The sequence below is a fragment of the Gorilla gorilla genome, chromosome 8 (genome assembly GCF_029281585.2).
Source record: "Gorilla gorilla gorilla isolate KB3781 chromosome 8, NHGRI_mGorGor1-v2.1_pri, whole genome shotgun sequence".
NCBI lineage: Eukaryota > Metazoa > Chordata > Mammalia > Primates > Hominidae > Gorilla > Gorilla gorilla.
Genome location: NC_073232.2, coordinates 23,695,627 through 23,713,070, shown reverse-complemented (window position 1 = coordinate 23,713,070; position 17,444 = coordinate 23,695,627). Strand labels below are relative to the sequence as shown.

At 44.6% G+C, this 17,444-nt stretch overlaps 1 protein-coding gene across 2 annotated transcripts in view; it reads left to right on the top strand.

Moving 5' to 3' along the window:
* FAM107B (family with sequence similarity 107 member B) overlaps nt 1-17,444 on the top strand; it is a 254,614-nt gene that overhangs the window by 84,714 nt on the left and 152,456 nt on the right. Inside the window, exon 1 of one of the 2 annotated variants that reach the window (XM_063709897.1) lies at nt 16,527-17,343. The exons of the other annotated variant lie outside the window; for it this stretch is intronic. Within the exon in view, the coding sequence (XP_063565967.1) occupies nt 17,305-17,343 (39 nt within the window). The 5' untranslated portion in view covers nt 16,527-17,304. Of the gene's footprint in view, nt 1-16,526; nt 17,344-17,444 lie in introns of those variants that run through there. 2 annotated transcript variants of the gene reach the window in all.

The window sequence follows — 17,444 nt, the reverse complement described above, 5'->3', positions numbered from 1 at the left end:
CCTCAGCTTCCAGAGTAGCTGGGATTATAGGAATGCACTACCACACCCAGCTAACTAAAAATTTTGTTTTGTAGAGATGGGCTCTTGCTGTATTGCCCAGGTTTGTCTCAAACTTCTGGGCTCAAATGATCCTCATGCCTCAGCCTCCCAAAATGCTGGGATTACAGGTGTGAGGGACTGCGCCCAGCCAAGGTATCTTTTTTAAACAAAAGTTAAAAGCGAAAAATATTGTCAGAGGCTTTGTTCCTTAAGTAGTTCCCTACCTGGAATACCACCACCTCCACCTTCCTGGCATGTGTCCTATTCCCTGAGAAGCCTTCCTCGTACTTACCTCTCATTACCAGCAGACCAGGAGGTGTCTTTCCTCAGGACTCCTGAGTGCATTGCTGTAAAGTCTACCCTAGCATTTCCCAGTTTGCAATGATTGCTTTCCTTCTCTAGGAGCTTCTTTTTTTAAAAGAAAATTTTTGTTCTTTTTTTTTTTGAGATAGGGTCTTATTCTGTTGCCCAGGCTAAAGTTCAGTGGTGCGGTCTCGGCTCTGTGCAGCCTCGACCTCCTGGGTTCAAGCAATCCTCCCACCTCAGCCTCCTGAGGAGGTGGGACTTCAGGTGCATACTACCAAGCCTGGCTAATTTTTGTATTTTTTGTAGAGATGAGGTTTTGCTATGTGGCCCAGGCTGGTCTCGAACTCCTGAGGTCAAGCAATCTGTCCACCATTACGGGTGTGAGCCACCGCACCTGGCCACCAGGAGCTTCTTGAGGACAAGGTCCATGTGTTGGTTCTCATATTTCCCACACCAGCCCAGCGGCATGCACATAGTAGATGCTCAGTCAATGTTTGTTGAATAAATGAAATGAAATATTTCCCATGAAATGAAAGAATGCTTGCCCTTAGGTTACAATAAAGTCCTCCCTTGGTTTTCTAGCCCAGAATCGACCCCTTGTCCCAACAAATACATATTTTCTCCCTTAGACTAGTAGGCATGTCCAGACCAACAGAAAGAGGTCAAAGGGCATGGATGGATTTGAACATCTGGATTGTGTTAGCAGCAGCTGTGGGAAGCGGCAAACCAGCAGGAAGGTGTGGGTGGAGAGGGTGGTCAGACTGTGGAATGATGTCTGGAAAATAGTAACTCTGTTTACTGACGCCTTGTAAAGAAACGTTGAGCACCACTTAAATTCACACTCAAATTCTAGGTAATATCTCTTTGCTTTCTGGAAGCCCTGACAAAAGAAACACTAAAACAAATGGTGTATGTCTTGTTATGAAGACCAGAGACATTGACAGGAGGATTGGGAAGGCTGAACAATGAAAATCTTTTTAACGAGTTTATTGTTTGTTGTTTGGTTCACTTTTGGTTGGTTGTGTGTACGTGTATTTATGTGTGTACATGCATGTGTGTGTATGCATGCCTGTGTGTGTGTATTAGTCACGGTTCTCTAGAGGGACAGAACTAATAGGACAGAAGTATACATGAAAGGGGGTGTATTAAAGATGCTGACTCACGCGATCACAAGGTGAAGTCCCACAATAGGCCTTCGGCAAGCTGAGGAGCAAGGAAGCCAGTTCGAGTCCCAAAACCTCAAAAGTAGGGAAGCCGACAGTGCAGCCTTCATTCTGTGGCCAAAGGCCCGAGAGCCCCTGGCAAACCACTGGTGTAAGCCCAAGAGTCCAAAAGCTGAAGAACTTGGAATCTGATGTTCAAGGGCAGGAAGCATCCAGCACAGTAGAGAAACGAAGGCTGGAAGACTCAGCAAGTCAGCTTCTCCCAATTTCTCCTGCCTGCTTTCTTCTAGCTGTGCTGGCAGCTGATTAGATGGCGCCCACCCAGACTGAAGATGGGTCTGCCTTTCCCAGCCCACTGACTGAAATGTTAATCTCCTTTGGCAATCCCCTTACAGACAAACCCAAGATCAATACTTTGCATCCTTCAATCCAATCAAGTTGATACTCAGTATTACCATCATAGTGCATTTGCGTGTATGTGTGTACATGACTGTTTTTGTGTGTCTGCACGTGTGTGTGTGTGGTTGTGCATGCGTGCTTGTGTATGTGTGTGCAGGGACTACCCCAGTCTTTATGGTCTAGAAGTGGTTCTATCAGGCTTTATCCAGGAATAAGAATTGGGCAGAGAAACATTTAGAGGCAGAAATGGAATGGAAGTGGAAGAAAATACTCATGGAAGCACTTTTCATTATAATCTGCCCCTCCCCAGCCCTCCCTCACCCCCCTCAACGCTGGTCCTTCTCTTGCTGTGTTTTCCTGGGTTCTCCATGCAGACTTGAAATGGTCTGTAGGGTGAGGTCACTCCCCAAACAACAAATATTTGCTCAGTGATCACTGTGTACAAGGTGACAGAATTCCAAGCGTTGTGTTGGTTTTTTATTTGCACACCAGTGCCTGGGTTCTATTGAGAAAATTCTACAGATACATACTGACCTTTGTGATTATCTCTTTCCAAATAACGAGAGTGTTGAACCTCCTGTTATTCTAAAGAGCTCAGAATGCTTTTCAGCCTTCTTCCCTTATTTGATCTGTAGGTTTATTTGACCATGAGGTTGCAAAGAGCTCTTGTTCTCTCCGTTTTGTTAAGAAGAAAATGAAGCCCAGGGAAGTGTGGATTTGGTCAGCTTCATGTAATTATGTTGTACTGGAACATGTGTCTCCTGACTCTCGTTTTCCATTAGATAGCATTGCCTTTCTAGAATGAGGTTAACAAGGATTAGTAGGAAGCACATTATTTAGAAAACAACTGTTGTTTTGGGGACAGCCTGAAAGATGAGAGCTATTTACTGAACCAAGGAAATCGTTCAGCCTCTCTGAGGCTTCGCCATGCTTTTTGAGCATAAAATTTCCTGAAATTCCTGAAAAGCAATGAGTTACATGACATGACTGTAATTAAATAAGCTTGCACAATTATATTCAAAAATAATATTGCTTTAAAAGTTGCATTAACAGTCATGCATAGCAAGGGCCCTGGGCATTGGTGGGGCCCAGGAGAGGGCTGGAGAACAGGCCATTGGCTCCACCTGCCCCTCTCTCTTCAATTATTTAATTGGCATTGAACAACTTCAGTTTAGCATTTCTTCTCAGGATGAATTCAGACCATATTTTAAGTTCATTTGGGCACCTTGTGCATAGTGCTTTGTGCTGACTCAAGCCTCAGGAAAAGAGGTTGGGTTGCCAGGCCTGGAGTCTAAACTTACAGCTTCACTTCAGCACGGACTAGAAAAATTTAGGTTTACCAAAAATATTCGCTACTGAGTTTCCATTCATTCTGAAAGATTCTACAGGAAACCAGAAGCGTTGTTGAGTGTTACTGCCTAGGGCCGTGACTTCTGCTCATAGACATAATTCCAACCTCACAAATACCAGGGCTTAGAAGCTTAGAGTGCCTTCTGAGACGGTGATATGGTTTGGCTGTGTCCCCACCCAAATCTCACCTTGCCACCACACTTTTTTTTTTTTTTTTGAGACATACAGAGTCTTGCTCTGTCATCTAGGCTGGAGTCCAGTGGTGCAATCTCAGCTCACTGCAATCTCCGCCTCCTGGGTTCAAGTGATTCTCCTGCCTCAGCCTCCTGAGTAGCTGGGACTACAGGTGCCAACCAACATGCCCGGCTAGTTTTTGTATTTGTAGTAGAGACAGGGTTTCACCATGTTTGCCAGGCTGGTCTCGAACTCCTGACCTCAAGTGATCTGCCCACCTCAGCCTCCCAAAGTGCTGGGATTACAGACATAAGTCACTGAGCCCGGCCCCAAATCTCACCTTGAATTGTAATAATCCCCACGTGTCAAGGGCAGAGCTAGGTGGAGATAATTGAATCGGGGGGTCAGGGTCCCCTAGACCGTTCTCGTGGTAGTGAATAGGTCCCACAAGATCTGATGGTTTTACAAATGGGAGTTCCCCTGTACAAGCTCCCTCTTGCCTGCTGCCACGTAAGACAAGACTTGTCTTCGCTTCTTTTTTGCCTTCCTCCATGATTGTGAGGCCTCCCCAGCCATGTAGAACTGTGAGTCCATTAAACCTCTTTCCTTTATAAATCACCCAGTCTTGGGTATGTCTTTATCAGCGGTGTGAGAACAGACTGATAGAGAGGGAGATTGAGCAGATACAAAACCCAAACTCAGAAGTAACCTCCAGGATTCTTACCAACGCTCCAAGTATGTGTTCATCGGAGGCAGTCTGAGGCTTCTGGCAACACCTCTCTTCCTTCCCTACTTTCTGAGACTCTTGTCTGAACTTTACGTAAGTGACAGGAGCCAATAGGAAGCTACCAGGCTGCACTCCCTTAATGGCTCACGAGAAGGGCACCCTAACTTGCCTTTCTTTATGGTTGTGTGGCTGTGGGGATTAAATTCTTCCTGTGAAAACTGGGGGACACCTGCTCTGTCCACCATAAAAAGTTATCAAGACCAGGTGCAGTGGCTCACACTATAATCCTAGCACTTTTGGAGGGAGGCCTAGGTGGGAGGATTGCTTGGGCCCAGGAGTTTGAGATCAGTCTGGGCGACATAGTGAGGCCTCATCTCTACCAAAAATTTAAAAATTAGCAGGTCATGGTGGTACATACCTGTAGTCCTAGCTACTCAGGAGGCTGAGGTGGGAGGATGGCTTGAGCCCAGGAGTTGGAGGTTGCGGTGAGCTCTGATCACACCTCTGCACTCCAGCCCAAGTGACAGAGCAAGAACCTGTCTCAAAAACAAAAAAACAAAAAAACAAAAAAAAAACAAACAAAAGGATGTTATTGGCTGGGCATGATGACTAACACCTATAATCTCTGCACTTTGGGAGATTCACTTGAGCCCAGGAGCTAGAGACCACCCTGGGCACCCCGGGCATTGACAGGGAGACCCCATGTCTACAAATAATTTAAAAATTAGCCAGGCATAGTAGTGCACACCTGTGGTCCCAGCTGATTGGAAGGTTGAGATGGGAGGATCACTTGAGCCCCGGAGGTTGAGGCTGCAGTGAGCCAAGATTGCTCCCCTGCACTCCAGCCTCGGTGGCAGAGTGAGGTTTCATCTCAAAAAAAAAAAAAAAAAAAAAAAAAAGTCACTGAGGAAGTGAAAGGAAATCATCTATTCAATATCGCCTTATAAATGGAGAGGTACTAGGTAGATCTGAAGTATTACTAATTTTGTGAAACCATAAAAAGATAGAATAAAAAAGTGTGTCTCAGTTTTGAACAAAACCCTCATTCTGTCACATTCTATCATTCACAATGTATTTACGGGATCCTTTTGGCACAATGCTGTTGTCTGAATGTTTGTGTCCCTCTGAAATTCCTATGTTGAAATCCTAACATATTAGGATATTAGGAGGGTGGGGCCTTTGGGAAGTGATTAGGTCATGAGGCTGGACCCTTCATGAATGGAATTGTTGCCATTTTATTTTATTTATGTATTTATTCTTTTTGAGATGGAGTCTCGCTGTGTCACCCAGGCTGGAGTGCTGTGGCATGATCTTGGCTCACTGCAACTTCCACCTCCCAGGTTCAAGTGATTCTCCTACCTCAGCCTCCCAAGTAGCTGGGACTACAGGTGTGTACCACCACACCTGGCTAATTTTTTATTTTTAGTAGAGACGGGGTTTCACCATGTTGGCCAGGCTGGTCTTGAACTCCTGACGTCAGGTCATCCACCTGCCTCGGCCTCCTAAAGTGCTGGGATTACTAGGCGTGAGCCACTGTGCCTGGCCATTGTTGCCAGTTTAAAAGAGACCCCAGGGAGCCCCTTCCAGCATAAGAGACACAGCTGAGAAGGCACTGCCTATGAACAAGGAAGTGTGCCCTCATCGGACACCAAGTCTAACACTGCCTTGATCTTGGACTTTGCAGCCTCTAGAGCTATAAGAAATAAATGGCTGTTGTTTATAAGACAGGTAGTCTATAGTATTTCATTGTAGCAGCCCAAATGGCCTAAGACACGCTTCTCTCTTTAACTGTGCATTGTTTTCCAGAGATACATAACAGTGCTCTGTAGAGCTTAAGGCCAGGGGACATGCATGTGTAGCCTCTGGGAGCTTCAGTTACATGAAAAATAATTTTTGGGAGAAACATTTTTCTTAAAAAATTACGATGTATTCACTTATTTATGCATTCATTCGACAAGTGTTTACAGAGGACTTGTAGAGGAAAATTAGATGCTCTAAGTAGCTGGAGAGTCATGATTCTATTGGTACTCACTCATGATCTGTAACCCTGTCTCCATATGATATTTCTAATGTTTCTTAGCTCATCAGTATAGACAACCAGTCTTACCCCTCCATCTTCCAGTAGTTTGATAAGTGTTTACTTTAATGCAAATCTTTTTGCAATTATTGTACAACTTTGAATTTTAGACCAGCAGGTTGAATTGTAGCCAAAAGATCGAGTCAAACTTTCCCACACAACTGGTTCTGAAATTTCCACCATGCAACGAATGTTGTTTTGTTCCTGCGGCTTTCTTGGCCTGTGGCTCTCTAAACCTTGAAACACACAATGGTTTGTCTTTGCAAAGGCCTTCCCTAACGGTGTGGAACAATCACTCATTCCATTGCAGAACTGAACCACCTACCCTCTTCCTTACCTCAAAATTCTCCTCAGTGAGTTCTTTCACTAAGGAGAGCTACTCAATAACTTTTCTTTCCACTGTAGATTAGATTTCCCAAAAATCAAAATAACACCAGCAAGACCAGCAAGGGGCTAGGATTCAGGAAGGCAGCACGATATTGCTGAGAGCACAGGTGCTCTGAGCCAGGCGGATGGCGTGGATTCCTGCTCCACTTAAAAGTACGCATTGCACCTTTAGACAACATCTTCACCCTGCCAGCCCCACGTTGTGTAATGGGGACACAAATATTGTCTATATGGCAGCTTCTCTGACAATGCTTTGCAGTCTTTGCTGCAGGAGGACCCCTTATGTCCGGGGTTCCACGTTCGAGCTTCCTTGACGTTATTTTTATTTATTTATTTATTTATTTTTCTTTTTTTTATTATTATACTTTAAGTTATGGGGTACATGTGCAGAATGTGCAGTTTTGTTACATAGGTATACACATGCCATAGTGGTTTGCTGTACCCATCAGCCCATCATCTACATTAGGTATTTCTCCGAATGCTATCCCTCCCCTAGCTCTCGACCCCCTGACATGACCTGCTGTGTGATGTTCCCCTCCCTGTGTCCACGTGTTCTCATTGTTCAACTCCCACTTATAAGTGAGAACATGTGAGGCTTGGTTTTCTGTTCTTATGTTAGTTTGCTGAGAATGATGGTTTCCAGCTTCATCCATATCCCTGCAAAGGACATGAGCTCATCCTTTTTTATGGCTGCATAGTTTTATTTATTTATTTATTTTTGAGATGGAGTCTCACTCTGTCGCCCAAGCTGGAATGCAGTGGCACAATCTCGGTTCACTGCAACCTGCACCTCCTGGGTTCAAGTGATCCTCTTGCCTCAGCCTCCTGAGTAGCTGGGACTACAGGCGTGCGCCACCATGCCCAGCTAATTTTTATGTTTTTAGTAGAGGCGAGGTTTCACTATGTTGGCAGGGCTGGTCTTGAACTCCTGACCTCAGATGATCCACCCACCTCGGCCTCCCAAAGTTCTGGGATTACAGGCATGAGCCACCACAGCCAGCCCAAGCTTCCTTGACATTTTATGTTCATCCTAAACATTTGTGTCTGTTCTGCATACTGTTCGGCAATGTAGTTAGGTTTGTTTTAATATACAAATAATATTTTCCTTCCCAAATATTTGAGTAAAACAAGTGCTCCAGAAAGAGGATTTTCATAACTCCAGCATCCTACAGCATACATACCTATGTTCTAGCAGTATGGTTATTAAGAGGATACTCAGGGCTGGAAATATTCAACAGGTGTGCATCTGTGAGAAAATATGCACTGTTAAAATATTGAAACATATTTGTTTTGACTGGTGTATAGGTGCCCCCAACTGACTCTCAAACCCATGATATCAACCACGACACTAAACTCTCTCGCTATTACCAATGCCTCTCCATTGTTAAAGCTACTAGTCTTATGGCTGTGATTAGAATTCAGTCTACTTGGGAGCGAACTGTTGCGCTGTGTGTATTTGGAACAGCATTGTGGCCAGCATCCCTTGCTCCTCTGCTTTTGGACACAGCCTTCTTTACATTAAGGAGCTCTGACTTCCCAATTCCATGAGGTTCTGGGAGGTTTCTAATCATAGCACCCACGTCCTCCCTCCAGTGGTTCTTGGAATGGGCAATGATACAAGTCTGGAAAATTATAGTCCCCCTCATTCCCCTGGGTGCGGTGACGGTCATGAGCATGTGACGAGGGGCAAGTATGCGACCCAAGATGGACCAGTCAGTATTTCCCTGAAACCCTGTATATGGATGTAGGGACTGAGAGGCTACTTATCTGCCTTTGAAACATGAGCTGAAAGGATGTGACTCAGAGCAAAAGTGGCCTTGACCATGCAATGAAGAAGGACCCTATGGAATGACACCCAGACAGCAATGGACAGGTGGAGAGATTGAGGAAAAGAGAGGGCCCTGATGATATTGTCTGAGCATCAGACCATACCTGCCTCCTTTGCAACGGCGATTCTCAAACTTCAGTGTGTACTAGTGTCACCTGGAGAACTAACACAGAAGCCAGAGGCCCAGGCCTGCTGAAGAGGGGTAGCGCCAGGTCCTCTGCATTTCTTCCACATTCTCCAGGTGATTCGAACACACACCAGACTTTGAGAAATACAGCTTTGCAAGCACGTGAACCACTCTGTCTTTTGCTGTAGCTACTTAGGGTTCCTATAAGAAGTGATAGGGAAAGTCACCTAGCATTCTACGCAGTGAAGGTGGCAAACCTCCAGTCAGGACCCCAGATTCTCCCTGATCCTGGGTGGCTGAGTGAGTTGTGGTTTTTGCTCCTGGGAAATACACTTCATAGACCCAATGATGGCTGGAGTGGGGTGCTAAGGTATAACGTTGATTAGGGAATGCTGCTGAGATCAACCACTGTGGATGGAAAGAGAAGAGAAACAGGCAGGATTGGGCAGAGGGAGACGCTGGGCTACAATGAAGTCTTGATGAAGGCTTCAGCCAACCTCACAGAGAGGTCTGGAGAGAGGAGCTCCATGCTAAAACAGGAGTGACACCTTCCACCTTTTTTTACTCCCTCATGTCTAATTCCTTGAGCCAGAGGAAGTTAGTGGGAATTTGCCAGAAGAATCGGGAAATAAACAATGAACAATCACCGATGAGGAATCCTTGCAGGAGGCAGGGCCACCATTTCCTCAGGTTCCCTCTGTGCATTTTTTTTTTTTTGAGACAGAGTCTTGCTCTGTTGCCCAGGCTGGAGTGCAGTGGCATGATTTCAGTTCACTGCAACCTCTGCCTCCGGGGTTCAAGCGATTCTCCTGCCTCAGCCTCCCGAGTAGCTGGGATTACAGGCATGTGCCACCACACCTGGCTAATTTTTGTATTTTTAGTAGAGATGGGGTTTCGCCATGTTGGCCTGGCTGGTCTCGAACTCCTGACCTCAGGTGATCTGCCTGCCTCAGCCTCCCAAAGTGCTAGAATTACAGTCATAAGCCACCACCCCCGGCCCCTCTCTGGCTTTTGTCTGATCTCCTCATTAGGTTCTGGATTCATTCTCTTAATAACTTTCTCATGGGATGTGACTGTTGCTAGCTCAGAGTTCTATTTTGGGAACTCAAGAATGTAAGACTTCCACCAGCCCAGTTGAAGACTCCCAGCCAAGCAACCTGTATTATAGCCACTCCTGATACCAAAATCTGTGTTAGTCAGGGTTCTGTAGAGGGACAGAACTAATAGGATTGCTGAACATATAAAGGGGAGTTTATTAAGGAGTATTGACTCACACGATCACAAGTTGAGGTCCCACAATAGGCCATTTGCAAGCTGAGGATCAAGGAAGCCAGTCCGAGTCCCAAAGCTGAAGAACTTGGAGTCCGATGTTTGAGGGCAGGAAGCATCCAGCACGGGAGAAAGATGGAGGCCGGAAGACTGAACCAGTCTAGTCTTTCCTCGTTCCTCTGCCTGCTTTTATTCTAGCTGTGCTGGCAGCTGACTAGATGGTGCCCACCAGATTGAGGGTGGGTCTGCCTTTCCCAGTCCACTGACTCAAATGTTAATCTCCTTTGGCAACACCCTCACAGACACACCCCAGGACAATACTTTGCATCCTTCAATTCCATCAAGTTGACACTCAGTATTAACCATCACAACACCTTAGCTTGAATTCGGTTTTGTCATCTCGCCTGGGTTCATCCTTATGTCCAAGGGGTAGCAACTTTTACCAGAAGGGGGTGAAAGGCTGCTAGTCAGGCAGATGATAGTCCTGCTATCTCACAATCACAGTGATTAGGGAAGTAGTTTTACATACATCACCTTGTTTCATCTTCACAGAAATCCTGCTAGGACATTAAGTATAACCTCAACTTTTTTTTGCCAGGTCCAGTGGTTCATGCCTGTAATCCCAGCACTTTGGGAGGCCAAGGCAAAAGGATTGCTTGAGGCCAGGAGTTCAAGACCAGCCTGGACAACATAGTGAAACCCTGTTTCTACAAAAAAATAAAAATATTAGCCAGGCTTGGTGGTGTGTGCTTGTGGTCCCACATATTCGGGAGGCTGGGGTAGGAGGATCGCTTGAGCCCAGCAGGTCAAGGCTGCAATGAGCTATGATCACATCACTGCACTCCAGCCTGGGCAATACAGTGAGCCCCTCTCTCCAAAAAAAAAGGAAAACAAATTACCTTGACTTTTTTATGATGAAACTGAGGCTCACACAGTTCCTGCATGGCAGGACTGGGATTTGAACCTCGGTCTCTCTAACTCCAAGGCCCACATCCTTTCCAGCACCCCTGTGGGATGCCAGCAGGCTCTGCTTCCCTCTCTGCTCACTTACTCTGGAGTTCTTGGCACTTTTCACAATAGTTGTATCTGCTGTGTTAATTTCTTAAAACAAGAATCACTCAGCATGTTTTAGAATTGACTGGATGTGTCTGCCACCTAAGCTGTTCTGTGTGATGAGGCCTGGAGACACTTGTATTCACCAGGGACTCACCCAGAACATGAGGGCTGAGGACACAGAAGAGCTGATGTGATTTCTGTCACCTTCTCTCTTTCCAACATTCTAGTCAAACTCTCTTTCTCTCAGGTTCTCATATTGAAGTTCTTTTTCCTATTTATCATGCACGTTCCACCCTTACATGAAGAAGAGAGGAGAAGAAAAGGGAGACGAACAGAGAGAGGAGAGGAGAGGAGAGGAGAGGAGAGGAGAGGAGAGGAGAGGAGAGGAAGCTATTTGTTAGCGTTAGGATTTTTCTTTTCCCAGGAAGACTGAGATCCATGTAATCCATCTCTCCTCTTTGTTGATGAGTTTCTGGAGGTACCGAATTAGGTTTGTTCACTGCAGTGTCCCCTACGTTTCCTAGCAGAATGCCATGAACATGGAAGTTTCTCGGTCAATGTGTAGTGACTTAAAGTGAGTTTTTCCTTGAGTCAGTTTTGCTGAAAGTTGTGTATACAATCAGGAAACAGCTCTAATCCTCTTCCTAGTGTTCAATGGACAGAAAACACATACCCACCATCCCACCGAGGAAGAAAGGACGGGAACATAATATGTATTCACTCTGGGAGGTGCAAAGGAGGTACTTCGTTACCTGATCTTACCCTAACAACAACCACCCATGGGCAGAAATATTATTCTCTCCATCTCCAGAGGAGGAAATTTAGAGAGAATAAGTCATTTTGGATTCAGCGTGGGGTAGGGTTTGTCAGCACAGACTCCGGACCACCTAGGCTTGTCCTCAGGTTCCAGCACTTACTCGCTTCTGTGGCCTTGGGCAAGTTCCATGATTTCTCTGACCTTAGTTTCCTCATCTGTAAAATGGGGATGATAGTATCTAATAAACAGATTGCCCTGGAAAGACAGTGCCTAACACAGAATAGAGTTTGATGATGGTCGTTTAACAACACTCGCCCATCATTAGGACTTCTTTTTATCAATACACCAATTTTTAATGCTTTAGAGTGCACCAGAAACATCCAAAGAGCTTGTTGAAATTACAGACACCAGAGACACGCCCCAATTAGGGTGACCAACTTGCCCCCGTTTTCCCAGGACTTTCTTGGTTTTAGCTCTGAAAGTCCTGCCTCCTGGGGAACCCCTCAGTCCTGAGCAAGTTAAGATGGTTAGTCATGACCAACCCGCACTAACCATATCAGAATCTCTGGGTGTGGGCTTCAGGTATCTGTAGCTTTTTTTTTTCTTTTCTTTTTTTTGAGACGGAGTCTCGCTGTGTCGCCCAGGCTGGAGTGCAGTGGCGCCATCTCTGCTCACTGCAAGCTCCGCCTCCCGGGTTCGCGCCATTCTCCTGCCTCAGCCTGCCGAGGAGCTGGGACTACAGGCGCCTGCCACCACGCCCGGCTAATTTTTTGTATTTTTAGTGGAGACGGGGTTTCAGTGTGTTAGCCAGGATGGTCTCAATCTCCTGACCTCGTGATCCGCCCACCTCGGCCTCCCGAAGTGCTGGGATTACAGGATTGAGCCACCGCGCCCGGCCAGGTATCTGTAGCTTTAAAAAGAGAGAGGCATTGGGATTAGGGAGAGAGTTTAGTGTACTGCTTTATATCACGGGTTTGAGAGCCGAGTAGGCCTGGGTTTGAATCTCCTTTTTGTCGTTTTTGAGAAGCATGACTTTGGCTGTGTTGATGAGTTCCTGGAAAGGCCACTGGGAAATGGAGAGTAGCAGCTATAATGTTGGTTAGGGAATGCTCCTGGGATCAACCCTTGTGGATAGAAAGAGAAGGGAAAGGCGCAGGATTGGGCAGAGGGAGGCATTGGGCTACAATAAAGTCTTGATGAAGGCTTCAGCCAACTTCACAGAGAGCTCTGGAGAAAGGAGAGCTGTTAGAGTTGTCCTGAGTTGGAGTGAGGGGACCAGGCCTCTCTGCTTTCATGTCAACCAAGTCAGTGGATGCTGGCTCCCTGCAGCAATCACCTGGGTGGCTGACAGCTGAGAGCTATCTGTCAACAGCGTTTCTTGCAGCTTTGAGAATAAATATTACAGAGAACAACTTTTTCAGGTACCACATCACAGCATCCACGACAGGGTGAATTACTAACTCCTCCAATAATTAATAAGATTACCGGCACAGAGGGTTGTTACGGATTAAGTGCACACATACAGTGCAGTTTCTCTGACATACTGCAAGCACTCAAGTCATTTTAGTTAATAGAATACTTTAAAGATAGAATGGGGTAGAGCTTCAGACGGAGGTGGGGCTGCTTCAGAAAGCTTTCTTGGAGGCATTTCTGACTTATCTGTGTTACTAGAAGCAATAATGTTTGAATTTTTATTGTGGGATGTATTACTATGTTGGGCATGAAACAAAGATGCAAAGTGGGTAAACAAGTGAATTCATTTAACAATTGTTTAATAAATACCTGTTAAGAGAGAGTGTAGACTCTGAATGAAGCTTGAAAAGGGAAGCACAGTTTTTGCTCTGGAAGAATATGTAATTTAGTGGGCTACAGATGGCTTATATAAGAGATTCCCTGGAAAATTAAACACATTTTTATTAGTAGCAATGCAACACAGTACGGAAGACTCTTGGTACTGGAATATGGTGGGTGTTAGATATTGGGTTCCAAAATTACCTCCAATAAGAGACTCTTCATATCCATCAAAATGTGTAATTAGATGCTGCTGCTAGATAAGTTTTTTGTTTTGTTTTGTTTTTGTTTTTGTTTTTGTTTATTCTGAGACAGAGTCTTGCTCTGTCACCCAGACTGGAGTGCAGTCACATGATCTTGGCTAGACCAATGTGCTGAAGTGTTTTCCCTATGTTTTCTTCTGCTAGTTTCATAGCTTCGGGTCTTACGTTTAAGTCTTTGATGCATTTTGAGTTGATTTTTGGATCTGGTGAGAGACAGGGGTCTACCTTCATTCTTCTGCATGTGGATGCCCTCTTTTTCTAGAGACACTTGGAATGCAAATAACTCAACAGCAAACAAACAAAACAAAAAGCAAAAGCAAAAAACAAATAATCTGATTAAAAAATAGGCAAAAGATTGGAATAGGCATTTCTCAAAAGAAGACCTACAAATAGCCAAGTATATTTAAAAAATGCTCCACATCACTAATCATCAGGAAAATGCAAATCAAAACCAAAATGAGATATCATCTCACCCCAGTTCAAATGGCGATTATCAAGAAGACAAAAAAATAACAAACGCCGAAAAGGATACGGAGAAAGGGGAACTCCTACAGTACAGCCGTTATGAAAAACAGTATGAAGTTTTCTCCAAAAACTAAAAATAGAACGACCATATGATCCAGCAATCCCACTGCTGGGTATGCATCCAAAGGGAAGGAGATCAGCATGTCAAAGAGATATCTACACTCTCGTGTTTATTGCAGCACTATTCACAATAGCAAAGATATGGAATCAACCTGAGCGTCTATCAACAGATGAAGGGGTAAAGAAAATGTGGCACTTATACAATAGAATACTATTCAGACATTTAAAAAAAGAATAAAATCCTTCATTCACAGCAACATAGATGAGCCTGGAGGACATTATATTAAGTGAAATAAGCCAGACACAGAAAGACAGATACCACATGTTCTGACTCATATGTGAGAGCTGAAAAAGTTGGTATCATGGAAGTGGAGAGGAGAACAGTCATTACCAGAGGCTGGGAAGGGTAGGGGGAAGGAAGAATAGGGAGAGGTTGGTTAATGAGTACAAAATTACAGCCAGATAGACGGAATAGTTTCTAGTGTTCTATAGCACTGCAGGGTGACTCTAGTTAACAATAATTTATTGTATATTTTCAAATAGCTAGAAGAACAGATATTGAATGTTCCCAACACAAAGAAATGATGGATGTTTGAGGTGACGGACAGGCTAATTACCCTGCTTTGCTCATTTCACATGTATACATGTATTGAAATATCACACGTACACATAAATATGTATGATTATTATGTGTCCATTTAAAAGAATGGAACCAAGCCTCTTTAATTATTGGTCAGGAATTCTATTTCTGTCTCCAACAAACTACCTTTTTGCTTCTAAACTTGCTGCCCTAGAGTGAAATGTTAACTCCCAGTGTTGCCAACTATGAGGCCAAAGGAAAATGACTTGATGTACATTGGTGAAGGTATTTGGTTCGTGTTTTTAAGTTTTTTTTTTCCTTCCTTCTTTCTTTATTTCTACTAATGTTCAATCAGGTGAACCTTAGGAAAAGAAACTAATTTGTACCAAAATCTTACCTTGAACTCCCTAAGTATAAACTTAGTGTGGTTTCACATGCCCTTTCAATGAGGCATCTTGGGATTAGTCCTCAAGCAAAATACAGTCATGAGCCATATAATAATGTTTCAGTCAGCAACAGACTCCATATAGAATGGAGGTCCCATCAGGTTATAAACTGTCTTTTTACTGTACCTTTTCTATGCTTAGAAACACAAACAAACACATATTCATGTTGTAAAGTGACAACACATGACTGTAAATGAAAAGTCCATTTGTTTGACAAATTTTAATAGTACCTTCTTGGTACATCATCATGGTCACATTTGATTTAATTAGCATTGTAAAACTCATGATGGGGCCGGGCACAGTGGCTCACGCCTGTAATCCCAGCAGTTTGGGAGGCCGAGGCGGGCAGATCACCTGAGGTTGGGAGTTTGAGACCAACTTGACCAACATGGTGAAATCCCGTCTCCACTAAAATACAAAAATTAGCTGGGCATGGTGGCAGGTGCCTGTAATCCCAGCTAATCGGGAGGCTGAGGCAGGAGAATCGCTTGAACCTGGAAGGTGGAGGCTGCAGTGAGCCGAGATCACGCCATTGCTGGGCAACAGAGCAAGACTTTGCCTCAAAAAAAATAAAAATAAAAATAAAAAGAAAGAAAAAAACTCATGATGGCGGGGGAGGTACAGAACCAATGCACAGAACCAATGCATGCCTGACTCCTGATTTCCCAGAGCTGGAGTTCTTACACTGGTGTATCAATTAGGACTCATTCTTTTAGAAGTGACAGAAAACCTGATAGGAATCAGTTTGATTTAAAAAGAAATAGAGTTTTTTTTTTTTTTTTAAAATAAAAGGGAGTGTATTAGCTGGCTTATGCGGAAAAGTCCAGGGTTAATCTTGCTTCAGGCGTGGCTGAATTTGGGGCTTAGTTGATATCAACAGAAGAAAGCATTGGAGCATCTCTTGGCTCTGCCTTCCTTTGTGTGGGCTTCAGTTTCAGCCGCACGTGATAACAAGGTGGTGCCTACAGTAGCAGCTGCAACCCCTGTCTCTGGTTTCAGGGCCAGTGGATAAGAACAGGAGTCATTCTCCCAGAAGTACAGAGAAAAATCTCATTAGGTCTCACTAACCCTGAGTGGGTCACATTCAGACAGCGAGATGGGAGGCGGTCCCCAGAAAACCTCCAACCAGCCTGCCCACTTGGGGTGGAGCCTCGGGAAGCTCGTGTCATTTGCATCAGGGAGGAGCCTGGCCCCTCCTCTTCCTGTGTGTAACCTGGGATTCCAACAGGAAGGGTTGTAGCAGGGAGTCTGACCTAGTAAGAGTCGCTGTTTCCCCCTTTTCTTCCTTTTCACCCAATAAAACCCTGTCTTACTCACCATTCAAATTGTTGGCGAGCCTTTTCAAATTGTCTGCAAGCCTTAATTTTCGTGGCCATGGGACAAAGAACTCTGTCTTTAGCTGAACTAAGGAACAGTCCTGGAACAACATGACCGCTCTAACAATCAGAGGGAAATGCAGCAGAATGATGGGCGTTGGCCTGGGTCACATGTTGCACCCCTGGAGTGGGATGGTGGGGAAGGAGTCGGTTTCACGGAGCGCAGAAAACCACAGTTCTTTAAGAGTGGGATGAGATGGCTTTAAAAGGAAATCAGGACACACTTACTAGATAGTGAGTCAGTGAGTACTAGGCAGCAAAATCAACAGATGTCTACTACAGTTGGACTGTTGTCATTTTATTCTAGCTTTGCTGGGAAAAAGCCACTACGAACGCATTCAGCAAATTGCAGACTTGCGCTGAAGAGAAGAGACACAAGAATTGAAGGAGCTCAGCTTCTTTTCTCTAAATAGAACATAGTTTATACTATTGAGGACAGATACTTGTTTATTCTGTGCTGAAAGCTCTCCAAAGAGCATTTCCAACATCCTTCCCTCTGCAGATTGTTGCGGGACTTTGCAACTCTTACTAGTCAAAGGGAAACCTTAGGGAGGGGCTATTTAAGATGGAGTAATAAATACGTTTGGAGAAGAGCTAAAGGGCTATGTTATTTCACAGTTCTGGAATTCAGAGCAATAAAAAGGTAAACAGTCTTACTGGCTCAAAGGGGAGAGTCTTTTCATCTTGAAAATGACTTTATTTGGATTATTTTGGCCTCTCAAGAGACTTCTCCTGTGGCTGTAT